Source organism: Stenella coeruleoalba (assembly GCF_951394435.1).
Source record: "Stenella coeruleoalba genome assembly, chromosome: 14".
Lineage (NCBI taxonomy): Eukaryota > Metazoa > Chordata > Mammalia > Artiodactyla > Delphinidae > Stenella > Stenella coeruleoalba.
In genome coordinates this window covers 12,722,336-12,748,306 of record NC_137160.1, presented here as the reverse complement: position 1 = coordinate 12,748,306, position 25,971 = coordinate 12,722,336, and the positions used below count along the sequence as shown (strand labels likewise).

The 25,971-nt window shown below is 43.7% G+C and overlaps 1 protein-coding gene across 3 annotated transcripts in view; it reads right to left on the bottom strand.

Annotated features, from left to right (window-relative positions):
• The window catches only part of BCL2 (BCL2 apoptosis regulator), a 183,078-nt gene extending 161,795 nt beyond the window's left edge, over positions 1–21,283 (bottom strand). The window contains exons 1-2 of one of the 3 annotated variants that reach the window (XR_013831401.1): positions 20,459–21,283; positions 18,802–20,246 (exon numbers count right to left, since the gene is read on the bottom strand). Coding sequence is in view for 2 of the 3 variants with exons in the window: in XM_079943242.1 (XP_079799368.1) it covers positions 19,397–19,963 (567 nt within the window). In the remaining variant the exon portion in view is untranslated. Of the gene's footprint in view, positions 1–18,801 lie in introns of all 3 variants that reach the window. The other 2 variants (XM_079943242.1, XM_079943243.1) reach the window with 2 other exon arrangements.
• Positions 21,284–25,971: the final 4,688 nt, after the last annotated feature.

Sequence of the window (25,971 nt, the reverse complement as noted above, 5' to 3'; positions counted from 1 at the left end):
AGAGTGTGGCACATGTTGGGGGTTCAATTAACGTTAGTTTCCTTCCTTCCTCCTGACTGTCAGTGACTGAGCCAATGACCAACACTGTGGGAAACGGGAATGGGGATCTGGTAGGGTCAGTAGGGGTAATGGGGAAAGTGCTCCAAACATCTGAGCCCAAATAGTAGGTCTTCTTTAATCCTATACTGAGCATGGTAACCCATTTTAAACTGATGTACGGGCTGTATCATACTAATATATTAATTCTAAGGCAGAACACTATGTTTTCAGCTATTCATTTTTAAAAAGCCCTTCAACCTCCTCTGGGTAAATTGCGATACTACTAGAAGAACCTCAGAACGAATATAAGAAGTTAATATTGCCCCATCACACTCTTGTATCGAATTCCCCTGTTTTTGTTATGTTGTAGCCCCAATATTACATTGTTAATTATTTGCCTGTTTACTGTTCTGACCTCCCCACGATGTTGGATTCACACGAGGTATGAGAGACAGTCCACAGCTGTTCTGTTTTCTGTTATAGCCCCAGCACTCTTAAAAGTATTTGTTGAATGAATGAAGCTGAACTAATGCATAAGCCACATGCCCTTTAGGAACTGAGGAAATCCTACTGATGAAAGCTCCACCACTTTTTCAGTTCAAAAACCACTTCACTCACCAAATTTACGTTGGTTACCTAAAGACAGGAGCCCGATCTTAAAAGTAAATAAAAACATAGATTGCTAGTTAGATGCCAATAATCAGAAACAATCGTTTATATATAATTCCACTTGCCCCCTGCTGAAAGGGGCTGTTCTCCAGAACCCTCACGTCGCGTTTTAGCAAATTCTCACATCCACCACACTACCGTCCCCTTAGAAGGCGTTTCAAGGTCAAGTGCGCCCAGCGCACGAGCCCATCCAAGGGCATCACATGGCAAACAGTTAGATGTCCCTCTGCCGTTAACACAAAACACATCTCAAAACTGTATCAAAGGAAGGAAAATAACCTGAAATGCGAGACTACATTTTAATTCTCCTGAAAATGTTTGAGATAAAGATAAAAATTAGATATACTTGATTAGGTTTCTATTGAGGAATCAGTGTCCTTATGAAAACACACCCTGAGAAGCACCACAGTATAAAGAAATATCCTGGAGTCTGGCACCGAATTCCCGCTTCTCTTGACTTACTGGCTCTCACATAGCCTTGTTAGTCCAAGTTTTCTCTTCACGTGTGAATAGACAAGTAACAAAAAGAATGTGGGAAGAGGAAGGCAGAGAGAAGTGGGAATGTATCAATAATACCGGCCTTACCTAGAGTTTTGTGAAAATCAAATGGGCCAACAGATCCGAATTCCTTCAGAAACTTTAAAATCCTCCATCAAGGCAAGAGACTACTGTTGTAATGTTTTCACCTGGAAGATAATTCTATGGAAACTGCCTTTCATAACTGAATTCTTTCTTCAAATACACCTTTATTAACTGATTGTTAATGAAGATTCATTGCAATGTGAATTCCAATAAAATTAAGTTTTCAACCAGGCAGCGTTAATTTAAGAGAATGGCAAATTTAAAAAATACTCTTCTAGGGCTTCCCTGATGGCTCAGTGGTTGGGAATCTGCCTGCCAATGCAGAGGACACGGGTTCGAGGCCTGGTCTGGGAAGATCCCACGTGCCGCGGGACAACTGGGCCCGTGAGCCACAGCTACTGAGCCTGCGCACCTGGAGCCTGTGCTCCCCAACAAGAGGCCGCGATAGTGAGAGGCCCGCGCACCGCGATGAAGAGTGACCCCCGCTCGCCGCAAGTAGAGAAAGCCCTCACACAGAAACGAAGACCCAACACAGCCAAAAGTAAAATTAAATAAAATAAATAAATAAAAGAAATGCATTTCCATTAAAAAAAAAAAAAAAACTCTTCTATAACCAGAACGTTGACCGTATTCTTTTCAAAGCGATGAGAGAAGAAAGACCGCTGTAACTGAAGAAGAAATGAGCAACGCTTTGAAGCATTCGGTCAACCACCGCATCTTCCTAAGAACCTCTCCACTCCAGTCCTAATCATCGCTCAAAGCCAGCAGTGCCCTTCCCTCCTCGCTACCGTGCCTCTTCATCAGGAACACGTGTCTGCTCGTTTCCTGAGCTAACCTCCCACCTGCCGCTAACATCACCAGTATCCTTAAGCACGTGGAGCCAGAGTGACCTTTGTAGAATAAAGCCCGCCATGGTGGTACAACTCCAGCCTCACCTTTCTGATCCCCTCGCTGGCACTCCCCGTGCCAGCCAGGCTGGGCCTCCCCGTCCCTGCAGCTCCGCAAGTGCTCTCTTGCCTCTGGCCTTTGTTCTCCGTGTTCTGTCTGCGGGCCGTCTCTGCCCCTCCTCCCCACATCCCTAGGTTACTTCCAGCCCATCCTCCAGGCCTCAGCTCCCTTTTCTGGGAAAACTTCCCTGACTCTAATAAATGCCCCGACTGGGGTTGCACTTCTTCACCCCCCAGCTTCCCCCCTCCCCAACCCCTACCCCAACCCCACTCTTCTGCAGTTGCTGTTTCATGAACTCCACCCCGCCAAGACTGCAAGCCAGCTCTCTGCAGCTCTCACCTCCCCAGGCTGGCCTACAGCATGCAGCCAATGGGGAGAAAATGTGCGCGATAAAGGAATAACCCATCTCCTGTTCTGTCTGCTTTAACTGTGTGATCCAACACACACACACACACACACACACACACACACACACACACACACACACACAGCAACGATTTTCCGGAAAACACAGAGATGCAAGTGGGCCCTTCCTAATATGAACGAGGACATCTTTTTCAACTTCATTCCGAGCCAAACAGGTAGAGAGCTTTGAAGGAAGAGTCAAGTGTCTCAACTCGTATTATATTTCCCCAAAGTTCCACATTTGAAAACCACTAATTTACTCATTGGCCATGCCCTTTCAATATTCCCTACAAAAGGTATTTTCAAATTCCATTTGACATGTACTTTCATCAGTTAATTTTTAATTGAGCCAAATATTAAATGCTCACATGAACCGGACAAAGCGTGTTTAGCTACTGATTTGCAGTGACAGCTTGTGTTATTCTCACACACAGGCCAAGCATGAAATAGAAAACTAATAACCCCTTAAGTGTATTCTCAAAGTATCATTTATGGGAAAGAAAACTACATTCAAAGGAAACTTGTGCAATGGCTGTCATTTTTTTTCCCCTGAGCCGCAAGCTGTTACAAAGCAGGGAAGCTCATTTTCTCACGGATCCGGAGGAGCTCAAGAATCCCACTGTCACTGGATGGATTCATTAAGAAGGAATCTGGCAGCAGCATAGGGGACAGATACTTTGGAGAACGGGCCAATTATCTGGGTGTCCTTTATAATCTGAAGTTTCTGAATTCACTCATAGATAAGCCACTTGAAGAGGGTCTGGCAGTGGTAACATAATGCACAGATGGCCACGGAAGAAACGACAGGGAAGAATGGAAGATGGGGGAGAAAAGAGAATTTGCTTGTGGTTTCATTCATGGGGACAGATCTGTAAGCTGACACATCCCTCTTTTGAAAAAGCCCCTGGAGAAGTATGGTCAAGCTTCATTACAAGTAAACAAATCATACAGTCTTTCTCCAACAGATGACAAATGATGAGCAACGATGCTTTTGAGTTTGCTTCATGCCAAGGAACGAGGATTCTCAAAATGCAAATTCCACCAGTTCTTAACCACAAAAAGGCTGTGATGCTTGCTTCAACCAGAACAGAGAACTTAGCCCAAAGCTGCCAGGACAGTGGTTTGCTCCGTGCCACCCTTGGTGGTCTTCTTGTTGGTCAGTGTCTGCAGAAATGAAATCCTAGGTTCTCTTTCTTCCGGGAACACTGAGCTGCACCGACTCCCACCTTGTAATGGCTGCTTGTTTTTAGGGGAGAATAACTAGGGGACCATTTATCCTTGTGACTTTTATGCTATACTTCTTTTATACTTTAGCTACAACAATAATAAGAGAGGAAAAACCACTTTGTCTCCACCGTGAGAACCATGAACAAGCCCTGCTATTTTTAATGATAAGATAAAAAAATAATGAATAATTTTAGATGTCAAGACTTTGACTGTCTGAACTGGGCCTGAGACGAGAAACACGAGAATTGAGAGCACCTGCACACATATATGCAGACTGTGTGCACGTATTTTTTGTATAAACAGAAACAATGTGACAATCAATGGGCTAGTCTCTAACATTAGCATTAAGGACTTTCATGAAAGTTGAATGTTTATTATAAAACAACATCTAGAAGATTCCTTTTCAGGTATGAATGACAAACTTTTTCAATTCAATGGTGAAGGATGAAATCAAAATACTTCAGCTATTTTTCTTTGTTCATTGCTACTAAATATTAACGGATCAGTGGGATGGGACATTTGGAACACATATGTCCCTATAATGGGATGTTATAGAGTGGGACACATACTCTATCTAATAAGTGGGGTGGGACATTAGTTGGTTAGGGTGAGTTTGATTTCCAAAGTGATCATAATCCTTTATTCAATCAACAATCATTCTGTGCACCTATTATCTACTATGCTGGGTGCAGGTTAAATGAAATAGGAGGACTATTTTTATTTATTTATTTATATTTTGGCTGCGGCACTCGGCATGTGAGATCTTAGTTCCCCGACCAGGGATCGAACCCACGCCCCCTGCAGTGGAACCTCGGAGTCTTTACCACTGGACCACCAGGGAAGTCCCAGGACTATTGTATTAAGTAAGGAAGTGCCAGTGAAAGAGAAAACCTTGACTGTTTAAGACCCCTACAAAGGGAGGACACTATTAGGAGGTTGAAACGACACTAATCTGACTCAAGGTGAATTATCTTTTAAGCAGGCAAACTGGTTGTGGGGAACCAAGATCTGAACGGTAAAACTTCAAGTTAATTCACCTTCATTCAATCCACAGTAGTCCTCAGAGGACTTTGGGGAAAAGGCGGTGTAGAAACAGCAGTAATAAAAGAAGGTAGAATCAGCAGGGGCAGCTAGGACCACTTTTGGAAATAAAGAGGAAAATGGGAAATCTGCATGGTCTGGGGAAAAGGCATAGGGTATTCCTGTCCCAACTTCTCTCTTCTAGATCCTTAGACCAACTGCTGTTGGGCATTTCCACTTGGATATCCTATTGGGAGCTCAAGCTGAAAATGTCCAAATCAGTTCATCACGTGTATCCCACAGAACAGTCATTGTTCTTATCTTTCCTTTCTCTCTGAAGGACAGTATCATTTTTTGAGCCAGCTGGGTTTTGAACTTGTGTCCTCTGCTTCTTTCCCTCCCTCATTTCTCACGTTCAATCTGTTCTCAGTCCTTTGGGTCCACTTCTCCACCAGCCCCCCACACCTGTCCCCATTCCCCCACTGCCATGGTTCCAACTTCCTGCCTGGCCTCCCACTGTCCAGCCTCAGTCATTGTCAATCTTCCACAAGCCCACACATCCCACCTTGTCCCAGAACCCTTTCGATATCCTTTTAACATCTACCAAATTAAACACCAACCTCTCAACTTAGGGCCAGTCTTATCTCACCAGAGATCTCTCAGACCCCAGCAACGCCTCATGCATTCCTGCCTGCTCTCCAGCCCAGCTACCTGGAATGCCCTCTCCCCATATCTCCCAACTATTATCTCCTGCATAAAGCTCTTCCAGATCCCCTTCTAGCTGGCCTGGATCGCTCTGTCCACTAAAGTGTGTAAAGGATTACAGCACTTTACACAGTACTTGTCTTAGTCTCACTATTGGTAGGCAAGTTCCTTAGAGGCAAAGGTTAAAGTCCACATTTTTCACTCAAGTGAAACATCTGGCATAGAGCTTTGCACATAGTAGGCCCTCAATAAACATTTTCTCAATGGAAAAAGGTAGTGTGCATGCTCTACAAAATAACAAGATATTTATAATACTTTCCGTTCCCATCACTGCCCTGGTTGCTAGGAACACCTTGGGGTTAAGATTTGCAAACAACTGCTCATTTTCCTTGATTAAGACTTCTTATTGTTTTCTCCTTTTTTTTTTTTTTGAAGGGATTATTTATTTGTTTGTTTGTTTATTTATGGCTGTATTGGGTCTTCGTTGCTGCATGCACGCTCTCTCTAGTTGAGGTGAGCGGGGGCTACTCTTGGTTGCGGTGTGCGGGTTTCTCATTGCAGTGGCTTCTCGTTGTGGAGCACAGGCTCTAAGCACACAGGCTTCAGTACTTGTGGCACGCGGGCTCAGTAGTTGTGACTCATGGGCTCTAGAGCACAGGCTCAGTAGTTGTGGCACAGGGGCTTAGCTGCTCCGTGGCATGTGGGATCTTCCCGAACCAGGGCTTGAACCTGGGCCCCTGCACTGGCAGGCAGATTCTTATCACATCGTTTTCTTCCTATACTGTCACTTAAATATTTAGTAAGTGGCTGTGCATCATTATACTTAAAATTTTGTTAGAAAATAGCTCCAAACCACCTCTAAAAGTTTTCAGCTTGAAAAAGAGAGAGAGAAAAAGAGAGAGGGAGAGAGGGAGAGAGAGAGAGAGAGAGAGAGAGGTAGATAGACACATATCCCAGCAGGAATTCATAAAGAAAATAGCTAGGAGAGACTTTCAAGATGGCGGAGGAATAAGACGTGGCAATCACCTTCCTCCCAACAAATACGTCAGAAATACATCTACACGTGGAACAACTCCTACAGAACACCTACTAAATGCTGGCAGAAGACGTCAGACTTCCCAAAGGCAAGAAACTCCCCACATACCTGGCCGTGTGGCTGACAGGGTCTTGGTGCTCTGGCGGGGTGTCAGGCCTGTACCTCTGAGGTGGGAGAGCCGAGTTCAGGACACTGGTCTACAGGAGACCTCCCAGCTCCACATAAGATCAAATGGCAAAAGCTCTCCCAGAGATCTCCATCTCAATGCTGAGACCCAGCTCCACTCAACGACCAGCAAACTACAGTAATAGACACCCTATGCCAAACAACTAGCAAGACAGGAATACAACCCCACCCATTAGCAGAGAGGCTGCCTAAAATCATAATAAGATCACACACACCCCAAAACACACCACTGGACGCGGTCCTGCCCACCAGAAAGACAAGATCCAGCCTCATCCACCAGAACACAGGCACCAGTCCCCTCCACCAGGAAGCCGACACAACCCACTGAACAAACCTTACCCACTGGGGGCAGGCACCAAAAACAGTAGGAACTACGAACCTGCAGCCTGAAAAAAGGAGACCCCAAGCACAGTAAATTAAGCAAAACGAGAAGACAGAGAAACACACAGCAGATGAAGGAGCAAGGTAAAAACCCACCAGACCTAACAAATGAAGAGGAAATAGGCAGTCTACCTGAAAAAGAATTCAGAGTAATGATAGTAAAGATGATCCAAAATCTTGGAAATAGAATGGAGAAAATACAAGAAACATTTAACAAGGACCAAGAAGAACTAATGAGCAAACAAACAGTGATGAACAACACAGTAAGTGAAATGAAAAATTCTCTAGAAGGAATCAATAACAGAATAACTGAGGCAGAAGAACGGATAAGTGACCTGGAAAATAAAATAGTGGAAATAACGACCACAGAGCAGAATAAAGAAAAGAGAATGAAAAGAATTGAGGACAGTCTCAGAGACCTCTGGGACAACATTAAATGCACCAACATTCGAATTATAGGGGTCCCAGAAGAGGAAGAGAAGAAGAAAGGGACTGAGAAAATATTTGAAGAGATTATAGTTGAAAATTTCCCTAACATGGGAAAGGAAATAGTATATCAAGTCCAGGAAGCGCAGAGAGTCCAATACAGTATAAACCCAAGGAGAAACATGCCAAAACACATATTAATCAAACTATCAAAAATCACCTACAAAGAAAAAATATTAAAAGCAGCAAGGGAAAAACAACAAATAAAATACAAGGGAACCCCCATAAGGTTAACAGCTGATCTTTCAGCAGAAACTCTGCAAGCCAGAAGGGAGTGGCAGGACATATTTAAAGTGATGAAAGGGAAAAACCTACAACCAAGATTACTCTACCTAGCAAGGATCTCATTCAGATTCAACGGAGAAATTAAAACCTTTACAGACAAGCAAAAGCTAAGGGAATTCAGCACCACCAAACCAGCTCTACAACAAATGCTAAAGGAACTTCTCTAGGCAGGAAACACAAGAGAAGGAAAAGACCTACAATAACAAACCCAAAACAATTAAGAAAATGGTAATAGGAATATACATATCGATAACTACCTTAAATGTAAATGGATTAAATGTCCCAACCAAAAGACACAGACTGGCTGAATGGATACAAAAACAAGACCCATATATGTGCTGTCTACAAGAGACCCACTTCAGACCTAGGGACACATACAGACTGAAAGTGAAAGGATGGAAAAAGATATTGCATGCAAATGGAAATCAAAAGAAAGCTGGAGTAGCAATTCTTGTATCAGACAAAATAGAGTTAAAAATAAAGACTATTACAAGAGACTAAGAAGGACACTACATAATGATCAAGGTATCAATCCAAGAAGAAGATATAACAATTGTAAATATTTATGCACCCAACATAGGAACACCTCAATACATAAGGCAAATGCTAACAGCCATAAAAGGGGAAAGCGACAGTAACACAATCACAGTAGGGGCCTTTAACACCCCATTTTCACCAATGGACAGATCATCCAAAATGAAAATAAACAAGGAAACACAAGTTTTAAATGACACATTAAACAAGATGGACATAATTGATATTTATAGGACATTCCATCCAAAAACAACAGAATACACTTTCTTCTCAATTGCTCATGGAACATTCTCCAGGATAGATCATATCTTGGGTCACAAATCAAGCCTTGGTAAATTTGGGAAAATTGAAATCGTATCAAGTATCTTTTCGGACCACAACGCTATGAGACTAGGTATCAACTACAGGAAAAAATCTGTAAAAATAACAAACACATGGAGGCTAAACAATACACTACTAAATAACCAAGAGATCACTGAAGAAATCAGAGAAAATAAAAAAATACCCAGAAACAAATGACAATGAAAACACGACGACCCAAAACCTATGGGATGCAGCAAAAACAGTTCTCAGAGGGAAGTTTATAGTAATACAATCCTACCTCAAGAAACAAGAAACATCTCAAATAAACAACCTAACCTTATACCTAAAGCAATTAGAGAAAGAAGAACAAAAAAGCCCCAAAGTTAGCAGAAGGAAAGAAATCATAAAGATCAGATCAGAAATAAATGAAAAAGAAATGAAGGAAACAATAGCAAAGATCAATAAAATTAAAAGATGGTTCTTTGAGAAGAAAAACAAAATTTAAAAACTATTAGCCAGACTCATCAAGAAAAAAAGGGAGAACACTCAAATCAACAGAATTAGAAATGAAAAAGGAGAAGTAACAACTGACACTGCAGAAATACAAAGGATCATGAAAGATTACTACAAGCAGCTCTATGCCAATAAAATGGACAACGTGGAAGAAATGGACAAATTCTTAGAAAAGCACATCCTTCTGAGGCTGAACAAGGAATAAACAGAATAAACAAGCACTGAAATTGAGACTGTGTTTAAAAATCTTCCAACAAACAAAAGCCCAGGACCAGATGGCTTCACAGGAGAATTCTATCAAACATTTAGAGAAGAGCTAACACCTATCCTTCTCAAACTCTTTCAAAATATAGAACAGAGAGGAACACTCTCAAACTCATTCTATGAGGCCATCATCACTCTGATACCAAAACCAGACAAAGATGTCACAAAGAAAGAAAGCTACAGGCCAATATCACTGATGAACATAGATGCAAAAATCCTCAACAAAATACTAGCAAACAGAATCCAACAGCATATTAAAAGGATCATACACCATGATCAAGTGGGGTTTATCCCAGGAATACAAGGATTCTTCAATATATGAAAATCAATCAACATGATACACCATATTAACAAATTAAAGGAGAAAAACCATATGATCATCTCAAGAGATGCAGAGAAAGCTTTTGACAAAATTCAACATCCATTTATGATAGAAACCCTCCAGAAAGTAGGCACAGAGGGAACTTACCTGAATATAGTAAAGGCCATATATGACAAATCCACAGCCAACATCGTTCTCAATGGTGAAAAACTGATACCATTCCCTCTAAGATCAGGAACAAGACAAGGCTGTCCACTCTCACCGTTATTATTCAACATAGTTTTGGAAGTTTTAGCCACAGCAATCAGAGAAGAAAAATAAATAAAAGGAATCCAAATTGGAAAAGAAGTAAAGCTGTCACTGTTTGCAGATGACATGATACTATACATAGAGAATCCTAACGATGCTACCAGAAAAGCACTAGAGCTAATCAATGAATGTGGTAAAGTAGCAGGAGACAAAATTAATGCACAGAAATCTCTTGCATTCCTATACACTAATGATGAAAAATCTGAAAGAGAAATTAAGGGAACACTCCCATTTACCACTGCAACAAAAAGAATAAAATATCCAGGAATAAACCTACCTAAGGAGACAAAAGGCTTGAATGCAAAAAATTATAAGACACTGATGAAAGAAATTAAAGATGATACAAACAGACGGAGAGATATACCATGTTCTTGGATTGGAAGAATCAATATTGTGAAAATGACTATAATACCCAAAGCAATCTACAGATTCAATGCAATCCCTATCAAACTACCACTGGCATTTTTCACAGAACTAGAACAAAAAATGTCACAATTTGTATGGAAACACAAAAGACCCCGAATAGCCAAAGCAAGCTTGAGAAAGGAAAACAGAGCTGCAGGAATCAGGCTCCTTGACTTCAGACTATACTAAAAAGCTACAGTAATCAAAACAGTATGGTACTGGCACAAAAACAGAAATATAGATCAATGGAACAGGATAGAAAGCCCAGAGATAAACCCACGCACATATGGTCACCTTATCTTTGATAAGGGATGCAAGAATATACAATAGTGAAAAGACAGCCTCTTCAACAAGTGGTGCTGGGAAAACTGGACAGCTACATGTAAAAGAATGAAATTAGAACACTCCCTAACACCACACCCAAAAATAAACTCAAAATGGATTAAAGACCTAAATGTAAGGCCAGACACTACAAAACTCTTAGAGCAAAACACAGGCAGAATACTCTATGACATAAATCACAGCAAGATCCTTTTTGACCCACCTCCTAAAGAAATGGAAATAAAAACAAAAATAAACAAATAGGACCTAATGAAACTTAAAACCTTTTGCACAGGAAAGGAAACCATAAATAAGATGAAAAGACAACCCTCAGAATGGGAGAAAATATTTGCAAATGAAGCAACTGACAAAGGATTAATCTCCAACATTTACAAGCAGCTCATGCACCTGAATATCAAAAAAACAAACAACCCAATCCCAAAATGGGCAGAAGACCTAAATAGACATTTCTCCAAAGATATCCAGATTGCCAACAAACACATGAAGAGATGCTCAACATCACTAATCATTAGAGAAATGCAAATCAAATCTACAATAAGGTATCACCTCACACCAGTCAGAATGGCCATCATCAAAATATCTACAAACAATAAATGCTGGAGAGGGTGCGGAGAAAAGGGAACCCTCTTGCACTGTTGGTGGGAATGTAACTTGATACAGCCCCTATGGAGAACAGTATGGAGGTTCCTTAAAAAACTAAAAATAGGGCTTCCCTGGTGGCGCAGTGGTTGAGAGTCCGCCTGCCGATGCAGGGGATGTGTGGCTCGTTCCCCGGTCTGGGAAGATCCTACATGCCGCAGAGCGGCTGGGCCCGTGAGCCATGGCCCCTGAGCCTGCGCGTCCGGAGCCTGTGCTCTGCAACGGGAGAGGCCACGCAGTGAGAGGCCTGCGTACCGCAAAAAAAAAAAAAAAAAAAAAACTAAAAATAGAACTACCATAGGACCCCGCAATGCCACTACTGGGCATATACCCTGAGAAAACCATAATTCAAAAAGAGTCATGTACCACAATGTTCATTGCAGTTCTGTTTACAATAGCCGGGACATGGAAGCAACCTAAGTGTCCATCGACAGATGAATGGATAAAGAAGATGTGGCACCTATATACAATGGAATATTACTCAGCCGTAAAATGAAATGAAATTGAGTTATCTGTAGTGAGGTGGATGGACCTAGAGTCTGTCATACAGAGTGAAGTAAGTCAGAAAGAGAAAAACAAATACCATATGCTAACGCATATATATGGAATCTAAAAAAAAAAAAAAAAGGTTCTGAGGAGCCTAGGGGCAGGACAGGAATAAAGACGCAGACGTAGAGAATGGACTTGAGGACACAGGGAGTGGGAAGGGTAAGCTAGGACAAAGTGAGAGAGTGGCATGGACATATATACACTACCAAATGTAAAATAGCTAGCTAGTAGAATGCAGCTGCATAGCACAAGGAGGTCAGCTCGGTGCTTTGTGACCACCTAGAGGGGTGGGATAGGGAGGGTGGGAGGGAGACACAAGAGGGAGGGGACATGGGGATATATGTATACGTATAGCTGATTCACTTTGTTATACAGCAGAAACTAACACACCATTGTAAAGCAATTATACTCCAATAAAGATGTTAAAAAAAAAAGGAAAACAGGAGATAGTCCTGAAATTTTAGACTTACAGGTGCCAACTGGCATCCTTTATAGACTTTCTTTTTTTCCAAAGAGATAAAATATCAATATGTAAAGATGATGATATAATTTGTAATTAATTTTATTCCTATGCTAATTGTAAGAAGGCACTGAACTAAGAAGACTAAGTTTTTGTCCCATATTCCCTTTGAAAATTCTAATGCATCTCAGTAGAATATTCGGCTGCAATTGAATTTCAAAGGTAATACATAGGTATGACATTCATCGTACTGTAAAGCAGAAGAAATCTTAGTATTTGTGTAGAAGAGTTAGAAAAAGTCAAGAAAAGCCAACCTGCAACATTCATGCCTTGTTTGGTGCTCCAAGCATTAGAAGTCATAAACTCTCCATATTCTTTCCCAGCTTAAGAAAAGACAGTTAAAAAATAGAGAAATACAGTCATTGGAACTGTCACAAGAAAGATGTATTGGTCTCAATGGTAAAATCTCCCTTGGAAAATTTAAGCTTCACTTGACACAGTGGGTCGTTGGGCTAGTTTCAGGAGACAGAGTAGGAAGGAGAGTGGGGGCAGTCATAAGCTTCTGACTCATTACGCTGAAGCTCCAGAGAGCTGATTAGCCAATTATTAACTAAAAATGGGATATGGCTCCATCCCTGAAATTCTGAAGGCAAAACAAGGAGCAGAATGGAAATACTGATGCCAGTGAAATTGCTTGTAGAATCTGGTCCATCGCCTAAGAAAATCAGCCAAGTAGCCCTTAGTGCTTTTGTAACTGCTACCAATGGCCATGCCAGCATGTCAGGGAGATTCTCTTTCTAACGTGTTTAAGAGGGCGTTTGGGGAAGTAATCTTTAGTATAAGCTATTTTAGTTGTTTAGTTAGTCAAACTTTATCTAAGGCTAGAGTATAACCCTCACTCTACTCTCACATTGCAGAGATCAGAGCTAGTACAAACTCTTCCAGCAGATTCTATGTTTTCCCTGCACAGCGTTGGAATTTATGATCTCTGGAGGGAAAGCATCATATCTGATGACAGAATTTTTCCTTGCCCGGTTGCCTCTAGCAAGATTGGAGTAAGGGTTATAATATTCCAGCTTGGGCAGACCCCTTTTCTGCCCCCTCTTGCTGGTTATCTAGACATAATGCTCTTTCCTTCAGGTGAATCCCACCCTTAACATGTTGCAAGGTGACAAGGAGCTACCCCTTGAAGGTCTCCCTGTGGTGGGGTGATGGGCAGGTAGGGGTCAGTGATGGAGGTTGGCGGGAGTGGGGAGGGTCCCGGGCGAGAAAGCCCACACGGCTTTGGAGAAACAATCATTCCGTCATCATTCTCACTGAAGGACAGCTGGGTTTATCTTTTGTCTGGCAAATAAAGAGCAGAGAAATCGTGTTGGCACTACAAAATCGAGCACAGATCAGAACACGCAGCCATCTACGAAAATACTTTTAGAAATGAAAATGGCTTTGTCGTAACTTCAAAAGTTTAACAACCTCCATTTAGAGAAAGAGGACCACGCATAAAAGATGTTAGATGGTAAACACCTGCTCTTCAGGAACACAAATGTCTCAGTGGACTAGGAATTTCTCTAAGTAGCGTTTTGGAAGAGAAGCCTCTTAATAAACAGAACAGTGCGAGAACCTAAAACCAAACCAAAACAAAAGGTTCTGTTTTAATCTCTCCCCTGTTCTGGTTCAAATCGACTTGGACTTGTCTGCATGCCAGAATGATTTAAGAAAGATAGTTCGTCAAATTAATCTATTCTAATCAACCTCATCAGAGTCTCGGGTGTCTTTTACCAAAAAAGAAATATTAACGAAATACTTTAAAAACTGCAGGCTAGTGTTTATTAAGTCTTCATAATATGTAGAAAGAGCACCTAATGGGTAAATGTTTACCAAGGGAACTCCCCCTGCCTTTCAGTTCTCTTAAGCGTACGTCCGTGTAACACAGTATTTTTTAAATCATCTATATTTCTCTTCCTAGTTAAATCAGGCCTAATGCACACATGAACAACCATATGGTTAGAAATAACTTTTTCAGACAAAGATTGAAGTGTATGCAAAATAACACATCCTTAGGGTTTTGTTTTGTTTTGTTTTGTTTCTTCTTTTTCCCTCTAAATCTGAGAGTTTAGAATCATTTTATCAGGCTGTGTGGCAACTGAGTTCACAACGACATCTCCAGCCCTGGTCTGTGAGGGCATCCAGAGCAGGGGAAAAGCCTTCCTCCCTGGACCCCCAAACTAACCCAGGGCCGGGCACATAGAAGACTTGCAGTCATGTTTGTTGAATAACTGTCTCCGTCCTTGGCTGACTCTCATCGTTAACCACGTTTCAACGTCAAGCACTGATTTTGTTTGAATTGAACCTCAAATACGATATATCTCTGTGGGAAAAAAAAAAAACCTTTTTACTTGTACACTACAAATACAGTGTTGTTTTTGCAGCACAAATGCACTTCTGCTGAAATACTGCTTTGCTAAAGTCTTGGCGAAGACACGATGGATGACCTCAGAAATGGGTGCGGGGACGTGCTGAGTGGGAGAGACCACCATTAATACACACAGCACCGCACACCTGCTTTATGAGTCGGTTTATCATCCTCCAAAAAGCTGACTAGGACTGGGAGTCGAGATAAAGAAAAACTATTTAAGAGTTTGGCTTAAAAAAAAAAAAAATCTGTGGCTTTCTGTTACCTGGTGTGCTGTGTAGCCTAATAACATTTAGCAATTCTGAAATGTACCGGTTCAATCAAGGATTGCTAAAGAGATCAATCAGTTCTCACTAGAAAGCACAGCTAAAAGTAACAGGATGCACAGAAGAAAGCCATGTTTTCCACCAACATTAAACAGCAACAAAGGCCCTAAAACAGAAAAGAGAACTGAGTGAACTATAAAATTTTACGAAAGTCCCCAAAAGCAATCGCTCAACAGCACATAACTGCAAACTCTAGGAGCAATAATGTATCTTTCTCTACAAAATAAATTACTGAAAGGGGTCATGTGATTCTTAGCAGGCAGGGAGATGCACTTTCCCAAGGAAAGTTCATCATTAAATATATTATTTAAGACTGGATCATCTTCAGGCTATTTTTAATCCTATCATTTTGTTGCCAAAATTAGCTATAAGCAGCTGAAACTCAGCCACTAGAAAACTGATGTTTTTTCATGTATTTTGTACACTGGCCTGAGAAGAGTATTGCTTTCCAGTTAATCAAACGTTTGGGTGGATGTGGACTATGTACAGAAAAGAGAAACTGCTTGCTGACCAACTAATAAAAAGGAAGCCAACCTCTACTGGATGTGGAGAAGTAAGTTCCTGTCTTCCTAAACCACAAAGACCAAATGACAAACACACAAAAGAAGTCGCACCACCATGTCATCAACAGAATGAACCCAATATCCACGTTATGGCATGTCATTCTTGCAGCTGTCAAACATCTCACTCTCTCCTAAGACATGAAGCGAAATGTTGTCACATTTCTCAGTTCAGAGGGCGCGATCAATGTTCATTCACCATCAACTTCCCCAAATCTCAACCCTCTGCTTTCAAGAGCCCCTTGGTCATGAAGCGGTCTCAGGGCCCCTAAACTCATTTACAGAATTTGAACTGTGTTACAAGGGGATCAAACAATACCAAACAGAGCTATTAAAAGAGCTAAATTTCCTGTCTTTAACTGGAGTAGAAAAGCTATCTTACTTTCATGGGGTCTGTAATGCCAACACAAATTGTATAGCTACCACGCAAAACATTCTTGAGAGGATGGAGCTTATAACAATTTCTCTCCTGTCTCTCTTGCATTCCAGTCTATTTCTTCCAAGGGTCAGATCACTCTAGCGGACACATGGGAAATATTCAGCATCCTAGGTAATATTATGGACCCACGGGGCCACTGGAAAGGTACACTGTAGCATCCATCCCAGATTGCCGTTTTTCCTAAAAGGCGTCCACGAGAATCGATGGTCGGTGAGGGCAGCCAGCATCTCTAACTCTCACGTGCACACAAACACCTGTAGACGTGCGAACCACAGATTCTGACTCAGAAGCTCTGGGGCGGGACCTGAGACTCTGCATCTCTAAGAAGCTCCCAGGTGACGCCCAGGCTGCTGGTCCCTGAGCCACACTTGGAGTGGCAGGGTCTCAGACATCTAGAACTGCCTCCCTCTGGAAGCCTTATTCAGACTTAGGAATAAAGCCATACTCCACTCCACCGCCAACTCTTCTTTAGTCTTTATATAATTTGTAGACTTCTAGGACCATCTTTCAGACACCTATCATCCAAGGCCCTGCTTTCTCCAAGTTATGGAACATGGAATGCAAACTGTGTTTCCTCGGCCTCAGAAGTAGCAGCAGCAAAGAAAAAAAATGTGACTTAGAATCTAAAGCCCCCGTAAGAATAGATTCAGTAGATGAGCTGATCCACCAAGCCCTGTAAACAGTACAAGTACAACATTGTCCAACGTTAAAAGAATGTGCTAGCTCTCTTCTGAAATTTTACCATCCTTACTGAGTCCTTTACACTGCAAGACGCAACATATTATTAGAGATGCAACACTGATTGGTGCAAATTTGGAGGAAAATCTGTCTGTATGCCAAACGCTCAAAATAAAAATGTAGGTTCATGATGCACCTTTGAAAGGAGAAGTACGTCAGGCTCTCGAGTACTACCACTTTTATGATTCCAAAGTGGACACTTATGATTGCATTTCCTGATATATACTTTTTTTTTTTTTGCCAAAGTCCTCTGCTTTCCTAGTCATCCATCTATAGGTTGTCCTGAAAGCTACACATTTTACCATCAGCTATTTGTGCTTCTATATGATTTATTTTTACTATAAGAGGTTTTGTCCAAAAAAAGTTTATCATGTTCTACGGTACGTCATTGTGGTTTGGCATCATAAAATGTAGCCTCTGCATTTATCAACCTCAGATACCTGTTGACCACAAAGATAGGCTCTACTAAGAAAACTCTATTTGGAAGGGAGGAAAAGGTGAGCCTTCACTTAAAAAGAAAATTCAACTGTATGAGATGTTAATATACCACAACTCGACAATAAAGATCAAGATTATATCTTAATTTCTATCATAAACATATGTCTCCATTTCCCATCTTTTTATTAAATTACTTGACACATGACAGTTACCACCATGGATTTCTTTCAACTAGAAAGAAAATTTTTTAAATTATTTTCACAAAAATATGTAATAGTCAAACTGTTATATTAGTTCTACTTTGGTCTTAAAATGATCCTTTTGGCGTCTGGAAGTCCCTACCTCTTTGGTTATGGTGGTTAAAAATAAAACCACCTACTTAACCAAACATTTAACAAAACTATTCTTTACACACTTCACTGAATTCTTCAAGAATTACTAAAGATCTGATAATATGAGATCTTGAAAAACAAACAATTCACAAAAAGCATTTAAATTTTAGAGATTAAATGGGGATGTTTTACTTTTAAACACTGAACAGTGGCATCAATATTTTGTCAACTTTGGTCAAGTAGGATCAGATGTTCATGTCAGTCATCTACTTTTCTTGGGCTTTTCTCATTTTGGCCCCTTACCATTAGCACACTTTGTAAACTGTAGTAAAGTATGTAATGTGCTTCTTGAAATCGAATACACCTGTAGTGACTTCTAAGCTTTTTGCTCCTGTTAGGTCCTATAAAATAATAACATTAGTAATTCTCCCTAGAGACTGTGAAAGGAAGCACGAATTGTATCCTTTTTCAAAGACAGCTCTTCAGATTAAAAGACAAGAATTAATTCCTCTTGCACTTTTTCACAAATTAATCACTTCAGATATAAAGTGTAGATGTCAATTACACTTCTTCAGTCTTAGGATCTGTACCCCTCCCCCAAAGAACCACACACACAAAAAGAACTTTATGGCGACATGATAGAGGCTCTATCTAGCACAACAGTACCAGAAAAAAAACAGTTCACAGATGTTCTTCAAAAATACAGGCATCAATCACTTCAACTAAAGCCAGAGCATGAGAATCCACAGCTACGAATCAATTCTTCTACACTTTATATAGATACTCTAGATGCAAGTTTTGCCAGCAGAGGGGACCACCAAATCACGTGGATTCTAGGTGGTGAAAAGTAGAAGATACTAAAATTCCAGTAAACCTCAAAATCACACACAAGTTATAGAAATAGAACACAAGGTACGCAGCCAACGCAAATTCTGTCACAGCTTACCTCTTTACAAACATCCAGGTGTTCCAGGGAAAGGGGCTACACTGGTTTTCCTCTTTGGGTAGATCTTACCAAGTGAGTCAGAAAAGGCATGCCCTTGGTCCCCTGGGGGAGTCTGCTCTTCCAACTGGATGGTTCTCAAATTTTAGTACAAAGAAGAAACCCCCAGGGGAGCTTATTTCTGATGCGGATTGCCAGGGCCCAGCCTGGCATCTAGTTTATGAGTTGTCCCTGAAATGTCCCATTTCAACAGGCTACTCAGGCCAGGTACCGTGATGAGGGGGATCCTTGGACCCCCAGTTTGAGAAACCCTGAAGGGATGCCATTTACCCCAAGATCCTACTGAACAGCAAAGGCTGGATCTTTGAACCTCAATGTCTGGCAAGCAAGGGAAACAATTTTGCCGGGAAGCAATGATCACAGTTGGGTTGGCAGGGAGACCTCTGTACAGGGAAAGAGGGAGGGAGGCCACAACCCTGATATTATTTCATTGGCTCATCGGTCTCCCTTGGCCCAGTAGCCCACCCAGACTCCAACCTCCGCATCACAGACCCGAGAGGTCCAGCCCAGACTCACATTCAATCAGACATGCACCTACCCAGCCTCCGTTATCCTGGATCCAGGTGTGCAGGTGTCGGTTCAGGTACTCAGTCATCCACAGGGCGATGTTGTCCACCAGGGGGGACATCTCCCGGTTGACGCTCTCCACACACATGACCCCACCGAACTCAAAGAAGGCCACGATCCTCCCCCAGTTCACTCCATCCCTGAAGAGCTCCTCCACCACCGTGGCAAAGCGTCCCCTCGCGGTGAAGGGCGTCAGGTGCAGCTGGCTGGACATCTCGGCGAAGTCGCGGCGGTAGCGACGAGAAAAATCATCACCGGCCTGGCGCAGGGTCAGGTGGACCACAGGTGGCACGGGGCTGAGCGCAGGCCCCCCGGCGGGGGCGGCGGGAGCGGTCTGGGGCGGCGGCGGGGAGGTCCTGGATGGCGCTGGGGTGCTCCCAGGCTGGGAGGAGAAGATGCCCGGCGCGGGGGCGGCCCCCGGGGACGTGGCGCCCGCGACTCCGGCATCCCACTCGTAGCCCCTCTGCGACAGCTTATAGTGGATGTACTTCATCACTATCTCCCGGTTATCATACCCTGTTCTCCCAGCGTGCGCCATCCTTCCCCCACGGAAAAGCAGCCGGGTACCAACAGCACCTCTCGCCCCCGCTTCCCGCCCCACGGCCCCGCACGAGAGAAGAATAGTTATAATCCAGCTATTTTATTGGATGTGCTTTGCATTCTTGGATGAGGGGGTGTCTTCAGTCATGCGGAACACTTGATTCTGGTGTTTCCCTCTTGGCATGAGATGCAGGAAATTTTTATTTAAATTCCTTTCGGATCTTTATTTCATGAGGCACATTATTAATTATTGTTAATATCAGTCTACTTCCTCCGTGATGCTGAAAGGTTAAAAAAACTAATCAGTCAAAATCAGGTGCATTTCCCTTTATACAGTGGGTGAAAGCAGGGCACACACACTACAAGTTACACAGCTGAAAATAATATAATAAACTGCCTGGAAATTAAACTTACTCAAATGCACTTAAAGTTAAAATCTCAACTGTTTCCACTGAAAGTTACATGAAACCCATTTCCTGTGCAAAGAACTTACTTGTATTTTTTCAGGACAGCATGATCCTCTGTCAAGTTTCCTTTTCTGTGAAAACAAATGCATAAGGCAAAGATTCCATCAATCTTCAGAACTCTCCAGTGATAGCTGCTGTGAAACTTCCAAATGAATCAGGAGTTGGGGGCGGAGGGTGTAAAAATTAGGAGAATTTCCAGTTTGATTCCCAGACTTCTTCACAGAAATGTCAATCCGTAGGAATCCCAACCGGAGATCTCAAGAGCACGAGCAAAGAAAGGCAGCGGCGGCGGCAGATGAATTACAATTTTCAGTCCAGTATTTGCAGAAGTCCTGTGATTTTCCCCCTCTCGGCAATTTACACGCGCACACACACGCGCGGGCACAGACATGGATCTCTGTCCGCGGGACCGCTTCACGCCTCCACAGGAGAGAGACAGGGACCGGGGGCCGGTGGACGAGCCGGGGACGGGGGCAGGAATCCTCCTCTGATTAAACTCCGAACAGCGAATGCATTTTCCGAAAAGCTGCTTGATAAATGAAGGCTGGACGCGCCCGGCCCGCCGGTGCCGAGCGCGAGAAGCCCGCGCTGTGTGTGGTGCGGCGAGGGCTGGGGAGAAGGACGTGGTGGGGGAGGGCTTTATTTTTTCCCTCTTTTCCTAAAAAGGATGACTGCTACGAAGTTCTCCCCCCTGGACCCCCTCTTCCGCTGCACCCCACCGGCGCACCCCGCCTCCGGGCTGCGCACCCTTTCTCCTCCTCCTGTCCTGCGCGGCGGCGCTGGCGGCGCCCGCCTCCCCCGCGCTCCCGCCGCGCACCCGCTCCGGGCGATGACGGCCGCGCCGGCGGGGAGGGCCCGGCGCCCGGCACCTTCGCTGGCGGCTGCGGCGGCGGCGGCGGCTCGGCGGGGAAACCGAGAGCGACGGGCGGGAGCGCGGCGGGCGGGGGCGGGGGCGGGCGCGAGGAGGAAGGGGGCGGGCGCGGCGCGGGGGGGCCTGGCCTCTTCATTCTCCTCTCGAACCGACTGGTTTCCTGTTCGTACGTCACACGGTTCATTCAAAAAAAGAAGAAAGAAAGAGCCCTCCTCGGTGCCGCCCCGCCGCCCCCTCCGCCCCCTCCGCGCCCTCCGCCCCGCTCCCCTTGCCGGGTTAAAGGAGCCGCGGCCGGCCCGGGAGTGGCGCGCCCCGCCGGGGACTCATGGCGCGCAGGCCCGCGGCCGGGGAGGGAGCGCCCGGGACGGCCCCCGCCCGCTGCGCCCGCCCGCTGGGCCCGGCCGGTGGGTGGCGCGGGCGGCGCAGGCCTCCCGCGCGGCCGCGGCGCGGTGGGTGTGCCAGGGGCCTCGTCGGGCCTGCGACGGGCCCGGCGCGCGCTCGGAGTCTCCGGGGCCCGCGAGGGGCCGGGGGCGCCCGGGGAGCCGCACGCGGCCGGTCGGGCGGCTGCCGGGGCCAGGAGCTGGGGGGGACGCCGACAAAAAAAGAGCTGGAAGAGCGCCGGGAATCGCTTCGACCCTTCCTAGCCGTGCGCGCGCGGGGTGTGTGTGTGTGTGTGTGTGTGTGTGTCCGCGTCCACACATCGTGTTACCAAGGACTTCGACCGTTTCTAGCCGTGCGCGCGCGCGGTGTGTGCGTGCGTGTGTGTGTGTGTGTGTGTCCACACATCGTGTTACCAGGGGCCTCAGCGCTGCCCTCCCATCAAGAGAGGCGACGCTGCACGTTCATCCGCGAGGGAAGCCCCAAGCATCGTGTTTACGTGCAAGCTGCTTCCTAGGTGTCCACGCACAACATACACTCCGGAGACACCATCCGTGACCGAGGCCACACAGAGCTCTCAGTGGCGCGGCCGAGGGCTTAGTGAGGGATACCAAGGGCTTTCGAGTGGTTAAGTAAATGCTTTTCCTCTGCTCCTAACAATTTCGGCACTGGGTGAGGGCTGGACGCCACTGGGGGCTACGGGGCAACTTTCAGGCCCGCAGACCCCCAGCCAGGGTGGGTGGGTTTCTAAAGGCCTCCGCGGTCGCCTAGCAGCCAATCTTAGATGTTCGCACCTTCTCGAGTTATCTATACATACACAAACCTATATATTACACATACATATGTACACATTTTTTATAAAAAATTCACCAGGATGAATAGCTCCCAGGAGAAAAGCACATAGGGCAAACAAGTTGCACGTGTTTATTTTTATCTCTAAGAGTCTGACAAATAAAGTGCCAGGAAAAAATTAGCACGGCGGCTCACCTAATAGGACTCAAGTACAAACATATAGGGACACTGGCCTGTTGAGGTCATAGAAACATGACAAGTGAGTACTGCCATGTGTACAAATATGTTCTCACACTATATTTTGTCTCTTTCCTAGTCTAAAATCAAAGCATTCATTCTGTGGCAAAATAAGCACGGCAAATTATTTTCATTTCTTCATTTTATCAAATACAATCGGCCAACATGCCAACCTCTTGCATATAGGAATGGGTGCCTGGTACAAATGTCTTATCCAGGCAAGAGGGAATGAAGGAAGGTGGTCCTTCTCGCCTTCCAACTGCTGTAACAAAGTCCCCTTTTATCCATGGCAGTGGCAGGGAGGTGTGCTGGCCTGGAGAGAGACACTGGGTATAGACTGACCTGGATATATGTTTTCACAGAATAGCAGAAGCCCGTGTTAATGCCACACATCATGGTTTAGGGATCTCCTCAGAACCTTGTCCTAACCCCCCAAAATTACTTAAGAGGAATTGAAAGCCTTAGTGCTTGAGACCTAGCATGTCAGTGAGGAAATGAGAGGCCAGAGCTGGAAAAAAGACTACTTCTGCAAAGAGGGAGACCAGAAGGGAACAGATATCCCATTCCCAGAAAAAGGAAAGCTGCCTTTTTTTCTCCTTTACTCCACAGAGCCTCACTTTACAGATTCCTCCACACTTAAGTGGCATCTTGACCATAACCAAACATTCTCCAGACAGGTCTGCATTATTCCTTGACTAAGGCTATATATTCCCTAGGAATGTTCTGGATACTCTTTCGATCAAAAGAGTGAAACCGTTCCTCCATTCAGATTGCATGCTTATTAGAGTCCACCCAAAATGTAAGGACAAGTATTCCTTGGAGGTGTGTGACTTAACTATTTGTCTGTGAGTATCGGTGAGCTAGCGGAGGGAGCACTGGTCTGAGTCAGGAGTCCTAGGTGTGAATCTAGAGACCTTCCGATAACCTTCAAAATGTAGGCACTGTGGGCTTTTCACTTCCCAAGACGTCTTCCACTTAGAGCCAATGGATGGTCCTTTTCGTGGTTTTGCCTGGCTGGCTTCTAGCAGTAGGGTGGCACCGGGAAGAGAAAAGAACAAGATGCAGGGAATGGAGATTGTACCAAGGGTCTGAAAGGCCTGTGTTTCCCTTCTTTATTCTCCAATCTGCCAAACAAAAAGCTTTTTATTGCCAGTTTTTGCCACCTACTGGTTGATGTTTAACAGTATCATTCAGAAGGTTCTCTTCATCCATCACCAATATAAATCTTCCCAAAGTTTATGAAATTCAAAAAGGACATTATTCTAACCTGAACATAAATACTAATATTTAATATAGGTATATATCAAATCTTCCCAACTATTAAAATTTTTATTTAAAACAAGGATAGAAATACAGTGTTTACTGAGAGGGAACTGACACCTAATAGGTAAGATGAAAGAGTTAAAAATATAAAACATGACCCCAAACCATTTAGGCAAACTGACATGAAAATAAATCCATCAACAAAATGAACTGAGTAGGGAGAGTAAAAACAAGCAGATAGCCTGCAGAAAAGAAAAAGAAACTGCTTAAAAAATAACATCCCACAGGCCTAGATAAGCAATCCAAAACACTAATTTCCAATTTCAAGTATCTTCTACATTATTGTTTCCAACTTTATTGAGATATAATTGACATAAGTATCTTATATACTACAAACTCTTACTTTAAATAGGGCCATATGCTTTAAGACAGTTTACACATGTTGTTGGCAAACATTATAAAATAATGTTATTATTATAATACTAATTCCCTATTAGCATTAGTTACTAGTAATACTAACAGTAGTACTGTTCCTGACTCATTTCTGCTCCAGAGCCCCTCTTCTGTAAATGTGATCGCATCCAAGTAATCCACTGTGTGCTCTCAAACCATCCTTGTCCTCATCAGGAAACTCTTTTACCAAATCTAAACCAACAAGCCTTGGTTTAACTGAAAAACCCATCTGGCTAATTTTTGGTGGGTCCTAAGCCTCAAAAAAATGTTTGGAATCATTAAGCAACAACTTTTTTTTTTTTGCGATACACGGGCCTCTCACTGTTGTGGCCTCTCCCATTGCAGAGCACAGGCTCTGGACGCACAGGCTCAGCGGCCATGGCTCACGGGCCCAGCCGCTCCACGGCATGTGGGGATCTTCCCGGACCGGGAAACGAACCCGTGTCCCCTGTATCGGCAGGTGGACTCTCAACCACTGCACCACCAGGGAAGCCCCAAGCAACAACTTTTGAAACCAAGCAACGAAGTGCAAGGAAGTCATTCTGTTGCGCAAGTTTAACAGCCAGCAAATAACGTTTACGTGTGGTTTACAAAGGAAAGCACAATAAACTCACTCGTGGCAATTTTTTCCTTTCAAATTAATGACTTGGCATTTAAAGTGAATCAACTGAGATTAGGAACTTGTCTTATACGTTTCAAATGTTTACTGCTCTTGTTGGATTGACACGAAACACCATAGTATTGAGGGGAAACAGGCAAAGAATATACATTCTTATGTTCCACAACTAATGTTTATTCTCTTATACGCTTTAGCACAGAGCACAGTGTCTCCCAGACATTAACTGTTGATGAACACATTTAGAAAAATCAAGGTTAATATGTTTGTTATCTAGAGCTGCAGTAACAAAGTACCACAAACTGGGTGGCTTAAAGCAGAAATTTATTCTCCCACACTTCTGGAAGCTCAAAGTCCAAAATCAAGGTGTCAGTAGGGCCATGCTCCTCTGAAGGCTCTGGGGAGAAATCTTTCCTTACCTCTTTCTAGCTTTCGTTGGGGGCTGGCAATCTTTGGCTTGCAGCTGCTTCTCTCCGATCTGTACTGCCGTCCTCCTGTGGCATTCTCCCTGTGTGTCTCTGTTTTCTCCTATTTTTATGAGGTCACCAGTCACATTGGATTAGGACCCTAATAACCTCATCTTAACTTGGTTATATCTATGAAGACCCCATTCCCAAATAAGGTCACATCCACAGGTACTGGGGATTAGGACATCAACATCTTTTGAGGACACACAATTCAACCCTTAACAATATGTTTATCTTCTATCTTAATATGTTTTTTTCCAAAGTAATGAGAAATGTTTATTCCAAGGCGCAAGGGCTCAGCAACGCCTGAATTTCAAAGGGAACCATGATCTTTCTAAATCTTGCCATTTCATATTTCTGCTCAAAGCTCTTCAGAGGCCGAAATCTCAACTCCTGTGCATGGGATGATGTGACCCAAGCCTACCCCCTGGACACCCACCCAATCCTTCCACTTTCCCTTCT